The 16,170-nt window shown below is 50.6% G+C and overlaps 1 protein-coding gene across 1 annotated transcript in view; it reads right to left on the minus strand.

Annotated features, from left to right (window-relative positions):
- The window catches only part of INTS8 (integrator complex subunit 8), a 197,671-nt gene that overhangs the window by 7,902 nt on the left and 173,599 nt on the right, over positions 1-16,170 (minus strand). Inside the window, exon 26 of the mRNA XM_075353053.1 lies at positions 14,939-14,982. Coding sequence (XP_075209168.1) covers positions 14,939-14,982 — 44 coding nt within the window. The remainder of the gene's footprint in view (positions 1-14,938; positions 14,983-16,170) is intronic.

The raw sequence follows: 16,170 nt of genomic DNA on the forward strand, positions 1-16,170 counted from the left end.
CGCTACGCAATGAAACTTTGTTCAGAAATGACAAAGTGATTGAGGAGGAGGCAGTAACCCTGATGAAACTAAGTCCCAGAATCCTCGGCATCAGTAGTGCGTGTGCCGGCTCAGTGTCAGACTCTTTCTTGGTCTCCACAAGGATCACCCATTGTGCAGTCAGGCAAATGTAATAACCTTGGCCATAAATACTTGTCCATGTGTCAATTGTTAACTAGAACTTCAAAGTAATGTGTGCGTTGGTGAGGGTGCGAGTAATGTTATGGGACACATGCTAGCATAAGTTAGCATGGCCTATCGGGAAAAATGGTGGTCACTGGTGAACAAGTACCAAGGGATGGTTGGTGCCACGAAGTTGCAGAAAACATCAGTGTCCACAAGCTTAAACCGCAACATTTCCAGGTCAAGCATTCTGGAAATGTGCCAGTTTAGTGTTTGAGGCCGTGGCCCGGTGGGTGGCAGGGTATTTAAGTTTCCGTTCCAAGGACTGGGGTTAGGACAGCTGAATGCTGCCCTGGGACAAAGAATCAGAATGTTGCTGATGGTGTTTGCGAATGTGCAACGACAGGTGTAGGGCAGGAGGCATCTGTGCCTGCACCCTAGACCGGTATTACCAAGCACAGAGGATTAGCTATGGGGTCACCCGCAGACTCTGATTTTGGACCCATACTTTTCACCCACCTAGTCAGGTGTTTAGGCGGATGACATGTACCTAAGCATGCTGGTAATAGGCTTCTGCTGATCTTGGTATGACACAGGTTGCAAATGACCGTTCTTTTATCAGCCCCACTTTTCTATAAAAAAAAAAAAAAAAAGCACAAACTGGGGAACACCTAACCCTTGGTCTCTGAAATTCCCATATGTGAATGGTCTGGAAAACTGTTGCCCACCTTCTCCCTCTGGCCACCCCAAAGTCTCTGATGGCCCTTTCAAAATTCAGTGAGGAACTTCTAAATATTGAGTAAGACCCGCCTGCTGGCCCTCTAAACTATGAGTGAGCACTCATTTTTAGAGGAATATTTTTTTTTCCCTGATTGAAATGGGAAAAATGCTACATTTTTGAACAAAGTAACATGTTAATTATTTCAGCATTGAAAGCATCGAGTGTGCAAAAACGCTGTGTGTGAACATAGCCTAAGGGGTGTAAGAAGCCCACTGTAAATATGTTGGCGCTTGCTGAGCTCTGTGCAGCGCTGACATATAATTACGGTCGGCGGTCAGGAGGTGACCCCCTGCACGCTACAATCGCCGGAAATCTGATGCAGAAGAGTAGTTCTGCACAGAGACCTCAGCACCTGATTGGATCAGATCCTGATGATGATAAACCTTTGTGATCTTCTATGTACTGCAATCAATAGGGATTGCGGCACACAGAAGTTGAGAAGGAGCGCACTGCTTCTCTCTAAAACTCCCAGCTCTCCTGTCACACGATCATGGGGGCTACACAGGTAAAGATGGTTGACCTCGGTGAGATCAACATCCAACACCGGAGACACCATCACGTGTTTCTCAAAGCAGTGACACGAGAACAACGCCCCCTAAGAAAATATACAAAACAAGAATGCCACGGAGACACCATCACATGTTTCTCAACGCTAACAGGAAACTAGCCAGGTCTTTCACCGGGAAGGAACAACCACGGGAAGGGCGGTGTCCAGTCAAGAAGACCACCTATACCAAACATGGTATCCATCCACAGACAGCTGTTCTAGTGTCACTGCATTGAGAAACACATGATGGTGTTGGATGTTGATCTCCCCGAGGTCAACCATCCTTACCTATGTAGCCTTCTACTCGGCACTGCCCCCACTAGCCAGTTTCCTACTCCACACTGATGAGAGGCAAATACACCGAAACAGCTGTCTGTGGATGGATACCATGTTTTGGTATAGGCTGTTTCCTTGACTGGAAACTACCCTTCCCGGTGAAAGACCTGGCTAGTTTCCTGCTAACGTTGACAAATGTGATGGTGTCTCCGCGGCATTCTTGTTTTACGATCATGGGGGAGCCTAGGCATGTCATGGCAGCCGTGGGTCACTTGATGACTTTTGAGACTGCCATGTACAGTGGCCTGTCAGACCCATCCTGCAGCAGTGACTGTAGCCTGACACCAAGCATAATGTATTACTAGGCTGCTGCATAGCAATGTATTATGCCACCGCTCAGACTAAGAAAAGTGAAAGTCTCATATAGGGACTTGGTAAAAGTAAAAAAAAAAAAAAAAAAAAAAAAAAAATTATAAAAACAAAAATAAAACAAAGTACATGTATTTAGTATCGCCGCGTCTGGCCCGACTTAATCTATAAAACTGTCACTATTGAACCCCTTCAGTGAACAGTTTAAAAAAAGCACCAAATAAATGCTTCATCATACTAAGAAAAAAAATGGAATAAAACGCAATCAAAAAGTTGAACATAAATAAAAATGGTATTACTGAAAACTACATCAGCGGGAAGAAAAAAAAGTTACAGCTCAGAGAATACAGCAATGCAAAACTTTTTTTTCTAAAAAATGTTTATTATCGTGTAAAAGCGGTAAAACATAAAATTATATAAATGTGGTATTGCTTATCGGTGTAACCGTAGTGACCCAAAGAATAAAGCTGTGTTTCTTTTACCAACCAGTGAACTGTTAAAAAAAAAATAATTGCAAAAAATTCTGGAATTGCTGTTTTATGTTAATTTTCATCTACCAAAAAAAAATAAAAAATAAAAGATTAAAAAAAATTATGTGCCCGAAAATGGTACCAATAGAAACGTCACTCGGCCCGCAAAAAACAAGACCTCACATGGATGGCCCTCCAAATGTGACGTGGCGTCCGCTATCTATTCCAGACAATTGTGTGTTCTAAAATTGAAATGGTGCTCCTTCCCTTCCGAGCCCTGCTGTGCATCCAAACAATTGATTTCCATCACATATTAAGTATCAGTGTGCTCAGACATTTCACAACAAGTTGTATGGTGCATTTTTTCACTTGTGAAAAAAAGAGAATTTTGTTTACTTACCGTAAATTCTTTTTCTTATAGTTCCGTATTGGGAGACCCAGACAATGGGTGTTTAGCTTCTGCCTCCGGAGGAAACACAAAGTACTACACTTAAAAGTGTAGCTCCTCCCTCTGAGCTTATACACCCCCTGGAGAACCAGATCTAGCCAGTTTAGTGCAAAAGCTGAAGGAGAATAGCCACCCACAAGTAAAACAGAGCAAGAGCCGGAACAACTGGAGACTCTGTCCATGACAACAGCCGGTGATAACACGCGTAACAAGAAATTGGCAACAGGGAGGGAGCTGGGTCTCCCAATACGGAACTATAAGAAAAAGAATGTACGGTAGGTAAACAAAATTCTCTTTTTCTTTATCGTTCCTATGGGAGACCCAGACCATGGGACGTCTCAAAGCAGTCCATGGGTGGGAATAAACAGAAAAACTAAGAAGTAGGCGAAGCCTAACTTCACAAATGGGTGACAGCCGCCTGAAGGATGCGTCTGCCCAAGCTCGCATCTGCCGAAGCATGAGCATGCACTTGGTAGTGCTTTGAAAAGGTATGCAGGCTAGTCCAACTGGCAGCCTGACAGACTTGTTGAGCCGTAGCCTGGTGCCTGAAAGCCCAAGAGGCACCGACAGCTCTGGTCGAGTGTGCCTTGATCCCCGGCGGGGGAGGCACCTGAGAACACTGGTAGACATCCGAAATGGTCGACCTAATCCAACGGGCTAAGGTCGGCTTAGAAGCAGAGAGGCCCTTGCGCCGACCTGTGGTCAGCACAAAAAGAGAGGTGCACCGCCTAAGAGCAGCGGTGCGAGACACATAGATCCGGAGAGCACGCACCAGCTCCAGAGTATGCAACGCTTTTTCAAAGCGATGAACAGGAGCCGGACAAAAGGAAGGTAGGGTAATGTCCTGGTTAAGGTGGAAAGGAGAGACCACCTTAGGAAGAAAGTCTGGAGTCGGACGGAGAACCACCTTATCTTGATGAAAAACCAAAAAAGGTGACTCCGAAGAGAGCGCAGCCAAATCGGAGACTCTCCTGAGGGAAGTTATGGCCACTAGAAAGACCACTTTCTGTGAAAGACGAAACAAAGAAACCTCCCTAAGAGGCTCAAAGGGGGGTTTCTGGAAAACCGTGAGAACCAAATTGAGGTCCCAGGGATCCAAGGGCCGCCGGTAAGGTGGAATGATGTGAAACGCGCCATGCATGAAGGTGCGGACCTGAGCCAGCCAGGCGATACGCCGCTGGAACAGCACTGACAGAGCCGAGACTTGTCCCTTAAGAGAGTTGAGGGACAGTCCCAGCTGCAGACCGGACTGTAGAAAGGACAGAAGGGTCGGCAAGGAAAAAGGCCAAGGAGGATGGCCGGAAGAGCGACACCAGGACAGGAAAATTTTCCAAGTCCTGTGATAGATCTTGGCGGAGGAAGACTTACAGGCCCGAGTCATAGTGGAGATGACTTCAGGAGGGATACCAGAAGCCGTCAAGATCCAGGACTCAAGAGCCACGCCATCAATCTGAGAGCCGCAGAATTCTGGCGGAAAAACGGACCTTGTGAGAGGTCTGGACGGTCCGGAAGATGCCACGGCACCTCTACGGACAGATGGAGCAGGTCTGGGTACCAAGCTCGCCTGGGCCAGTCCGGAGCAATGAGGATGACTCGACGGCCCTCCATTCTGATCTTGCGCAGGACTCTGGGCAAGAGAGCTAGAGGGGGAAACACGTAGGACATACGAAACTGGGACCAGTCTTGAACCAGAGCGTCCGCGGCGAATGCCTGAGGATCGTGGGAGCGAGCCACGTAAACGGGAACTTTGTTGTTGTGACGGGATGCCATTAGGTCCACGTCCGGAGTGCCCCATTTGCGGCAGATTGACTGAAAAACTGCCGGGTGCAGGGACCACTCGCCACTGTCCACGGTTTGACGGCTGAGATAATCTGCCTCCCAGTTTTCCACGCCTGGAATGTGGACTGCGGATATGGTGGACTTGGAGTCCTCCGCCCATTGAAGGATGCGTTGTACCTCCAACATTGCCAGGCGGCTGCGTGTCCCGCCTTGGTGATTGATGTAGGCAACCGCTGTCGCGTTGTCTGACTGGACTCGGATGTGCTTGCCCGCCAACAGGTGGTGAAAAGCTAGGAGAGCCAGAAGCACGGCTCTGGTTTCCTGCACATTGATCGAAAGGGCTGACTCGGACGGAGTCCAAGTGCCCTGCGCTCGGTGGTGGAGACATACCGCTCCCCAGCCGGATAGACTAGCATCCGTGGTGAGAATCACCCAGGACAGGGCCAGGAAGGAGCGCCCCTGAGACAGAGAGGGAGGCCGAAGCCACCACTGAAGAGAGCTCCTGGTCTGTGGCGACAGAGCCACTAACCTGTGCAAGGAGGAAGGCCGCTTGTCCCAACAGCGGAGAATGTCCAGCTGCAAGGGACGCAGATGGAACTGGGCAAAGGGAACAGCCTCCATTGACGCCACCATCTGACCCAGCACCTGCATCAGGCGCCTGAGGGAATAACGGCGGGGCCTCAGCAGAGAGCGCACTGCCAGTTGGATTAAGGGCAACTTCACAAGTGCCGGCAGAGTCCTGCATCCCTAGGTACGTGAGACTCTGGGTCGGAGTCAGAGTGGATTTGGGAAGATTGACAAGCCACCCGAATTGGGCTAGAGTGGCGAGAGTGAGCGAGACACTCCGCTGACAGTCTGCGCTGGATGAAGCCTTGACTAGAAGGTCGTCCAGGTAAGGAATCACTTCCAACCCCTGGAGGTGCAGAACCGCAACCACTGCTGCCATGACCTTGGTGAATACCCGAGGGGCCGTGGCTAACCCGAAGGGGAGAGCCACGAATTGGAAATGTTCCTCTCCGATTGCAAAACGTAGCCAACGCTGGTGTGAAACTGCAATTGGCACATGCAGATAGGCATCTCTGATGTCGATGGATGCCAGGAAATCCCCTTGGGTCATTGAGGCAATGACTGATCGCAGAGACTCCATGCGAAAATGCCGCACCTGAACATGCTTGTTGAGAAGCTTGAGATCCAGGATGGGCCGGAAGGAACCGTCCTTTTTGGGGACTAGGAAGAGATTTGAGTAGAAACCTCTGAACCATTCCCGGGCGGGAACCGGTACAATTACTCCGTTGGCCTGCAAGGATGCCACGGCCTGAGAGAAGGCGGCGGCCTTGGAGCAGGGGGGAGTTGACAGAAAAAAGAGAATTTTGTTTACTTACCGTAAATTCTTTTTCTTATAGTTCCGACATGGGAGACCCAGACCATGGGTGTATAGCTTCTGCCTCCGGAGGACACACAAAGTACTACACTAAAAAGTGTAGCTCCTCCCTCCGAGCATATACACCCCCTGGATGACCAAATGTAGCCAGTTTAGTGCAAAAGCTGAAGGAGGACATCCACCCACAAGTAGAGATAGAGTAAAACCCGGAATAACCGGAACCTCTGTCTACAACAACAGCCGGTGAAAACACACGGAACAAGAACTGCCAACAGGCAACAGGGAGGGTGCTGGGTCTCCCATGTCGGAACTATAAGAAAAAGAATTTACGGTAAGTAAACAAAATTCTCTTTTTCTTAATCGTTCCTTATGGGAGACCCAGACCATGGGACGTCTCAAAGCAGTCCATGGGTGGGAAATAAACAGAAAACTGAGAAGTAGGCAAAACCTAACTTCACAAATAGGCGACAGCCGCCTGAAGGATGCGTCTGCCCAAGCTCGCATCTGCCGAAGCATGAGCATGCACTTGGTAGTGCTTCGAAAAGGTGTGCAGACTAGACCAAGTGGCAGCCTGACAGACCTGCTGAGCCGTAGCCTGGTGCCTGAAAGCCCAAGAGGCACAGACAGCTCTGGTCGAGTGCGCCTTAATCCCCGGCGGGGGAGGCACCTGAGAACATTGGTAGGCATCGGATATGGCCGACCTAATCCAACGAGCCAGGGTCGGTTTAGAAGCCGAGAGACCCTTGCGCTGACCTGTGGTCAGCACAAAAAGAGAGGTGCACCGCCTAAGAGCAGCGGTGCGTGACACATAGATCCGGAGCGCCCGCACCAAATCTAAAGTATGCAACGCTTTCTCAAAGCGATGCACAGGGGCCGGACAAAGGGAAGGCAATGAAATGTCCTGGTTAAGGTGGAAAGGAGACACCACCTTAGGGAGAAAGTCCGGAGTCGGACGGAGAACCACCTTGTCTTGGTGAAAAACCAAAAAGGGTGACTCCGAAGAGAGCGCAGCCAATTCAGAGACTCTCCTGAGAGAAGTTATGGCCACCAGAAAGACCACTTTCTGTGAAAGTCGAAACAAAGAAACCTCCCTAAGAGGCTCAAAGGGGGGTTTCTGTAAGGCTGTGAGGACCAGATTAAGGTCCCAGGGATCCAGAGGCCGCCGGTAAGGCGGAATGATGTGAGATGCGCCCTGCATGAAGGTGCGCACCTGGGCCAGTCGGGCGATACGCCGCTGGAACAACACTGACAGAGCCGAAACCTGTCCCTTGAGGGAATTGAGGGATAGTCCTAGCTGCAGACCGGACTGTAGAAAGGACAGGATGGTCGGCAAGGAAAACGGCCAAGGAGCATGGCCGGAAGAGCGACACCAGGACAGGAAAAATCTCCAAGTCCTGTGGTAAATCCTGGCCGAGGAAGACTTCCGAGCCTGAGTCATAGTGGAGATGACCTCGGAAGGAATGCCTGAAGCCGTCAGGATCCAGGACTCAAGAGCCACGCAGTCAATCTGAGAGCCGCAGAATTCTGGCGGAAAAACGGACCTTGTGAGAGAAGGTCTGGGCGGTCCGGGAGATGCCACGGCACCTCTACGGACAGACGGAGCAGGTCTGGGTACCAAGCTCGCCTGGGCCAGTCTGGAGCAATGATTATGACCCGACGGCCCTCCATTCTGATCTTGCGCAGGACTCTGGACAAGAGAGCTAGAGGGGGAAACACGTAGGCCAGACGGAACTGGGACCAATCCTGAACCAGCGCGTCCGCCGCCAAGGCCTGAGGATCGTGGGAGCGACCCACGTAAACCGGGACCTTGTTGTTGTGCCGGGATGCCATTAGATCCACTTCCGGAGTGCCCCACTTGCGGCAGATTGACCGGAACACTGGCGGATGCAGGGCCCACTCGCCGCTGTCCACGGTTTGACGGCTGAGATAATCTGCCTCCCAGTTTTCTACACCTGGGATGTGGACTGCGGATATGGTGGACTTGGAGTCCTCCGTCCACTGAAGGATACGTTGAACTTCCAACATTGCTAGGCGGCTGCGAGTCCCGCCCTGGTGATTGATGTAGGCAACCGCTGTCGCGTTGTCTGACTGGACTCGAATGTGCTTGCCCGCCAACAGGTGGTGAAAGGCTACGAGAGCTAGGAGCACAGCTCTGATTTCCAGCACATTGATCGAGAGGGCTGATTCGGACGGAGTCCAAGTGCCCTGTGCTCGGTGGTGGAGAAACACTGCTCCCCAGCCGGATAGACTGGCATCCGTGGTGAGAATCACCCAGGACGGGGCCAGAAAGGAGCGTCCCTGGGACAGAGAGAGGGGCCGAAGCCACCACTGAAGAGAGCTCCTGGTCTGTGGCGACAGAGCCACTAGCCTGTGCAAGGAAGAGGTCCGCTTGTCCCAACAGCGGAGAATGTCCAGCTGCAGGGGACGCAGATGGAACTGGGCAAAGGGAACCGCTTCCATTGACGCCACCATGTGACCCAGCACCTGCAGGAGGTGCCTGATGGAATGACGGCGGGGCTTCAACAGAGAGCGCACCGCCAGATGAAGGGACTGCTGTTTGACTAAGGGCAGCTTCACAAGTGCCGGCAGAGTCTCGAATTGCATCCCTAGGTACGTAAGTTTCTGGGTCGGGGTCAGAGTGGACTTGGGCAGATTGACAAGCCACCCGAATTGAACAAGCGTGGCGAGAGTGAGCGAGACACTCCGCTGACAGTCTGCACTGGATGAAGCCTTGACTAGAAGGTCGTCCAGGTAAGGAATCACTGCCAACCCCTGGAGGTGCAGAACCGCAACCACTGCCGCCATGACCTTGGTGAATACACGAGGGGCCGTGGCTAACCCGAAGGGGAGAGCCACGAATTGGAAATGTTCCTCTCCGATTGCAAAACGTAGCCAACGCTGGTGTGAAACTGCAATTGGCACATGCAGATAGGCATCTCTGATGTCGATGGATGCAAGAAAATCTCCTTGGGTCATTGAGGCAATGGCCGATCGCAGAGATTCCATGCGAAAGTGCCGCACCTGAACATGCTTGTTGAGAAGCTTGAGATCCAGGATGGGCCGGAAGGAACCGTCCTTCTTGGGGACTAGGAAGAGGTTTGAGTAGAAACCTCTGAACCGTTCCCGGGCGGGAACCGGTACAATTACTCCGTTGGCCTGCAAGGATGCCACGGCCTGAGAGAAGGCGGCGGCTTTGGAGCAGGGGGGAGTGGACAGAAAAAATCTGTTTGGCGGGCTGGAAGAAAATTCTATCCTGTAGCCGTGGGAGATGATATCCCGCACCCACTGATCGGAGACGTGTTGAAACCACACGTCGCCAAAGTGGGAGAGCCTGCCACCGACCAAGGACGTTGCTGGCGCAGCCAGATAGTCAAGAGGAGGCTGCCTTAGTGGCAGCGGCTCCTCTGTTCTTCTGAGGACGCGGCTTCGTGCGCCAGCTGGGTTTTCGATCCTTGGCTGAGTTAGTGGACGAGGCTGACGGCTTAGAGGATGACCAGTTAGAGGAACGAAAGGAACGAAACCTTGACTGGTTCCTGCCCTGGACAGGTTTCCTGGTTTTAGTTTGTGGCAAGGAAGTACTCTTCCCGCCAGTAGCTTCCTTAATAATTTCATCCAGTTGTTCACCGAACAGCCGGGACCCAGCAAAGGGGAGCCCAGCAAGGTACTTCTTGGAAGAAGCGTCTGCTTTCCACTCTCGAAGCCACAAGATCCTGCGGATCGCGAGGGAATTAGCGGAAGCCACCGCCGTGCGGTGAGAAGCCTCCAGAATGGCAGACATGGCATAGGATGAAAAAGCCGAAGCCTGGGAAGTTAAGGCAACCATTTCGGGCATAGAGTCCCTGGTGAGGGAATGCATCTCCGCCAGAGAAGCAGAGACGGCCTTAAGAGCCCACACTGCTGCAAAAGACGGGGAGAACGAGGTCCCTGACGCTTCATATACAGATTTGGCCAGAAGGTCAACCTGGCGGTCAGTGGGATTTTTCAGTGAGGTGCCATCGGCCACAGATACAACTGTCCGGGCTGAGATTCTAGACACCGGAGGATCTACCTTTGGTGAATGAGCCCACTCCTTGACCACCTCTGGTGGAAAGGGAAAACGGTCATCAGAACTACGCTTTGGGAAGCGTTTGTCAGGACAGGCCCTGGGCTTGGTCACAGTGGCCTGAAAACTGGAGTGGTTAAAAAACATACTCCTTGCTCTCTTAGGTGAAGTAAACTGGTGTTTTTCTACCAGAGAGGCTTGTTCCTCTGACACTGTGGATTGAGGTCCAGTACGGAATTAATGGACGCAATCAAGTCACTAACATACGCATCACCTTCAGTTAGATCAATGGGGTACATAGAGGTAGCGTCCGAGCCCACAGTAAAGGCATCCTCCTCGCCCTGCGATTCAGCTCGTGAATCAGAGCCGTGGGACGAGGAAGGAGAAGAGTCCCTGCGTCTCCGTTTAGGAGGACGGGGTCTGGGAACAGATGAAAAATCCTCTGTGAGCTCTGCAGAGCGAGTCGGAGCAGCAGAGGCGCCCTGAGAAGGGGGCTGATGCATGCTCAGCAGAGTCCGGGACAGCTGTCCCATGGAGTCGGCAAAGGACTGGGAGATAGCTTTAGAAAACGAAGTTACCCAAGCCGGGGGTTCAGCCACCGGGGCTGGAGCAGCCGGAGGGCCCCTGGGGAGACTCCAGGCTGAGGCACCACCATGTTAGAGCAGGCATCACAATGTGGATATGTGCTCGGTTCAGGCAGTACGAGCTTACATGCAGTGCATATAGAGTAAAGCCTTGCAGCCTTGCTCCTAGTGAGAGACATGCTGCTGAGGTGGAGGTTCTGCAGTAAAGAACACACTCCTTCAGAATGACCCCAGAGAGTGTACAAGAAAGTCCACAACCAGAGGTTGTGGCTTACCAGACCGTTTTGTGTGCCCTCCGGATTCCACAGCTTGGACCCCCAGACAGATGCAGAGCTGCAGCAGCCAGCGCCGATCAGTGTGTGAACGCTGATAAAATGGCGCCGGAGTGAGGAGGGGGGGCGGGGTTTAGTCCAAGAGCGGGAACCGGAGGGCCAAGGAGAAATACAGGGGAAGGAAACATCTCCTCAGAGAGGAGTGTCCTCCCCTGAGCTGAATGGCCGGTGGGCGGCGCCGCACTGTCCCTCTGCATGACTGACATGCAGGGGCAGTGAAACCGAAAGTAGGCCGCAGCCGCAGCCGAAGCCGGGGCCTAAATTTTTCCATGCGGCCGACGAGCAGGCACCCTCGGCGCGGTTCTCAGGAGAAAACCAGAGAACCGGCCGGAAATCACAGCAAAGTTAAATAACACACTCTCCCCACAATAAACGTACAAGGGACCCCCTCAATAACGTCTCAATACTTAGCTTATGAGACGCAGGGCCAGGTCCCTGAGGGGTGAGCGCTCCGTCCGGCAGGGTCCTGAAAGGGCTGCGGATGGAGACCGGTCTCCTGCAAAGCAGTGAGAACCGTGATGGCTCCCACTTCAAGCCAGAGCCCGAGGGATGGTGAAGGAGCGCGGCATGTAAGGCTCCAGCCTTGTAAAAATCAACCTTAACAGCACCGCCGACACAGTGGGGTGAGAAGGGACATGCCGGGAGTCCAGCTTGGACCCGCTTTTCTTCCAACTCTTTGAAATCAAAAATCAGATGAGAATGCATGTGTGTGTGACCTCCTGAACACAAAGCATTGAAGTGGCTAGATTTGGTCATCCAGGGGGTGTATATGCTCGGAGGGAGGAGCTACACTTTTTAGTGTAGTACTTTGTGTGTCCTCCGGAGGCAGAAGCTATACACCCATGGTCTGGGTCTCCCTTAAGGAACGATGAAGAAAAATCTGTTTGGCGGGCTGGAAGAGAATTCTATCCTGTAGCCGTGGGAGATGATATCCCGCACCCACTGATCGGAGACGTGTTGAAACCACGCGTCGCCAAAGTGGGAGAGCCTGCCACCGACTAAGGATGTTGCTGGAGCGGGCAGATAGTCACGAGGACGCTGCCTTGGCGGCAGCACCTCCTGCGGTCTTTTGTAAGACATGCTGCTGGAGTGGGGGCTCTGCCAGAGAATGACCCCCAGAGAGTATATACAGAGGTCCACAACCAGAGGTTGTGGCTTACCAGACCGCTGGAGCGGTGTTGTGTACCCTCCAGATCCCGAAGCCCGGACCCCCAAGCACAGCACCTCAGCAGGGATGCTGCAGACCAGCGCTGCAATGACTGATCGCAGGGGGAATGCTGAGAAAATGGCCGCCGGAGCGAAGAGAGGGGGCGGGACCTGGTGGGCCATAGAGACCTACAGGGGAGGGGACATACACTGCAGTGAGGAGTGTCCCTCCACTGTGCAGAACGGCCGCCAGGCGGAGCCGAGCCTGTCCCTCTGCATGAGTGACATGCGAGGGCAGAGAAACCGAAACTAGGCCTCCGGCGAAGCCGAGGCCTAAATTTGAGCGGTGCGGCCGGCGCGCAGGCACCATCGGCGCGGTTCTCAGGCGACAGCCAGAGAACCCGCCGGAAATGTCATAAAACACAATCAGCACACTCTCCCACAACAATAAAGTACAGGGACCCCCAATATATAAACGCCTCAGGTACTTAGCTTGCTGAGACGCAGGGTTCCAAGTCCCTGGGAATGAGTGCTCCGGTCCAGCAGGATCCTGAAGGGCTGCGGATGGAGACCGGTCTCCTGCCAAGCATGGAGAACCGTGCTGGCTCCCACTTCAAGCCAGAGCCCAGGAGGGATGGTGAAGGAGCGCGGCATGTAAGGCTCCAGCCTTGGAATCAACCTTAACAACACCGCCGACACAGTGGGGTGAGAAGGGACATGCCGGGGGTCCAGACTTGGACCCGCTTTTCTTCAAACTCTTTCCAAAAATCAAAAATCAGATGAGAATGCATGTGTGGATGAATGCCTCCTGAACACAAAGCGATAAACTGGCTAGATCTGGTTCTCCAGGGGGTGTATAAGCTCAGAGGGAGGAGGTACACTTTTGAGTGTAGTACTTTGTGTGTCCTCCGGAGGCAGAAGCTAAACACCCATTGTCTGGGTCTCCCCTAGGAACGATAAAGAAAAGCTATCTGGTGTGCCCAAACAGTAGATTTCCACCACATAAGGGTATCTCTGTACTCAGGAGAAATTGCTCAAAAAATTGTTATGGTGCAATTTCTACTGTTCTTGTGAAAATGCAAAGTGTAAAACTAAAATTAACTTTTTGTTGGAGAAAGTAAAATTTTATTTTTTCTTTCCAAATTGCTTTACTTCCTGTGAATCACCTGAAGAGGTAATAAACTCCTTGGATATGGTTTTGAGCAGTATAAGGGGTGCAGTTTTTAGAATGGGGTCACTTTTGAGTATTTTCAGTCACCTAGGCCCCTCAAAGTCACTTCAAATGTGATTTGGTCCCTAAAACAATGGCTTTGTAAATTTGTATGAAAAAAAAAAAAAAAAAAAAAAAAAAAAAAGAAAATGCTGATGAACTTTGAGGAAAGAAAAAAAAAGTTAAAATTTCAAAAATTAAGCGGCACAGCAGGAGCCGAGTGTCATGCGAATGTGGTCCGATCGTGTAATCAAATCCAGCTGCAGAGGGGAGGGCTGGCTCTGAGGAGGGGAGGGCCGGCTCTGAGGAGGGGCGGGCCGGCTGAGGAGGGGAGGGGCGGGATTTATCTCCCCCTCTCCTCAGTAGCCGGCTATTGCCATTCTCGCTCTGCTCTGTACACCGGTGTAATGAGAGTGCAGTGCGATGTTTTTCTCGCCCCATAGACTTGAATGGGTGCGAGTGAAACAAGGATCGCATTGCACCCGCAGCATGGGTGAGAAAATAATCGCTCATGGGTGCTGGCACATAGAGTAATATTGGTCCAAGTGGAATGCGTTTGTTTTTTTTTTTATATCGCATTCCACTCGCACTGTTTTTCTCGCTGTGTATCCTAGGCCTAACCTGAAGTACAATTTGTCGCGAAAAAATATTCTCAATCACTGGGATCCCATTGAAGCCTTCCAGAGATATTACCTATGAAAGTGACACTGGTCAGAAATGAAAAAATTGTCTCGTTCATGAAGACAAAAACAGGCTCTGGCGCAAGAGGGTTAAATTTTCCTTATATCCAGTCATTATACAGGAAAGAACGTTTCCTAACATTTCTTCCTGCAAAAATCCATCTTATCTTTGGTTTAGTGTGTTTTATGGTCACTCCATAAAAGTTCCCAGCAGCGACCTGGGAGTCTGATGTGTCCAGGTGTCTTCCCTATGCGGCTCTCATTCCATTTGACCACACGTATTCCATCCACTTCAGCGATTTTACTACCCCCCCCAGACCTCATGGAAGGGTCTACAGGAAAAATGCTCGCGTTTCACATTGACCTCCATTATATTCCTTAGTCGAGACAAACACCCGAGCAGTCCGATTTACTCAATTCAAGTACCGAGCATTTTAGTGCTCGCCCATCACTAGACGTAGCTAATCAGGAGAACTATACTACATTTGTAATGGAAGATATTTGCGAATATTCTTATCACACCTCCTACATATTAGGATAGGAGCTTGGAAATGGGAATACCCCTTTAAAGTATCAAAATTACTATTAATTGCCACAGGTTGCAGTAAAACAAAAAACACTGTCCAGTAGGGGCCAATTTTTTCTTTTCAAGATCTCCCAATCTTAATATTCAGGTTTTATGGTGTGATGTACAAACTATAGTTTGGAGTAAGCAAAGAAAATCAACTCACCGCTATTTGCCGCTTATCAAGCTCTCCCCTTTTATGATGAAGGTCTGTAGAAATGGTTAAAGAAGGCAAAGCTGGTTTTAGGAATGAAAAGAAGCAGTGGAGTTATAGGGAACCTGTCAGCAGATTTGGGGCCTATAAGCAGCGGCCACCATCACTGGGCTCTTATATACATCATTCCAACATGCTGTATATAAGAGCTCAGGCCGCTGTGTAGAAAGTAAAAATCACTTTAGAATACCCAAATGGTCGCTGTGGTGGAGTTGGGTCATACGGGCGTCTCCGGTGCCGGCACCTCCTCTTTCAGCCATCTTTGTCCTTCTGAAGCCAGGGTGCACAACGCGTCCTACGTCATCCACACTCGCTGGCATTGAGGTCTTGCACACTGAGCAGGATAAATCAAAGTATTGTAGTGCAGATGCGCGGGACCGGCGAGTGTGTATGACGTAGAATGTGTCATGCACACAGGCTTCAGGAGGACGAAGATGGCCGAAAGGAGATGCCGGCACCGGAGAACGGAGACGCTCATATGGCCCAACTCCACCGCAGTGACAGTTTTAACAGTTTTAGGTAAGTATTCTAAAGTGCTTTTTACATTCTAAACCATGGCCTGAGCTCTTATATACAGAATGTAAGAATGCTGTATATAAGAGCCCACTGGTGGTGGCCGCAGCTTATAGTCCCCAAATCTGCTGACAGGTTGCCTTTAAGATTAAGGAGGTGGTGCAAACAGACAATTTGGCTTAACGTCACATTAGGCCTCATTCAGACATCAGTGTTTCACGTCCATGTTCTCTGTATTTTTCATGGATGTACCCATTATATTATATGCTGCTATTCACGTCTCCCCCCCCCACAAAATTTGCAACATTTTTAATAAAACACAAATGCAAAATGATTATGTTACAGTATACTACTGTATGGCTAAGCTTTTGTGTGATACTTTGATGGGAGTTGATCAGGTGTCTTGCCAACTTCTCTGCCCAGCATGCATTATTCATGTGCCACACCTAATTACACAATGGGTGAAAGAGTATCTCTGGACAACCACTATATGGTTCCACTGTATTTTGCTTTTTAGCTGTTTATTAATATGTATGAATGAAATATTATATATATATTATATACACATATATACACATATATACAGTGCCTACAAGTAGTATTCAACCCCCTGCAGATTTAGCAGGTTTGATAAGATGCAAATAAGTTAGAGCCTGCAAACTTCAAACAAG

The sequence above is a fragment of the Anomaloglossus baeobatrachus genome, chromosome 6 (assembly GCF_048569485.1).
Source record: "Anomaloglossus baeobatrachus isolate aAnoBae1 chromosome 6, aAnoBae1.hap1, whole genome shotgun sequence".
In the NCBI taxonomy this organism is placed as follows: domain Eukaryota; kingdom Metazoa; phylum Chordata; class Amphibia; order Anura; family Aromobatidae; genus Anomaloglossus; species Anomaloglossus baeobatrachus.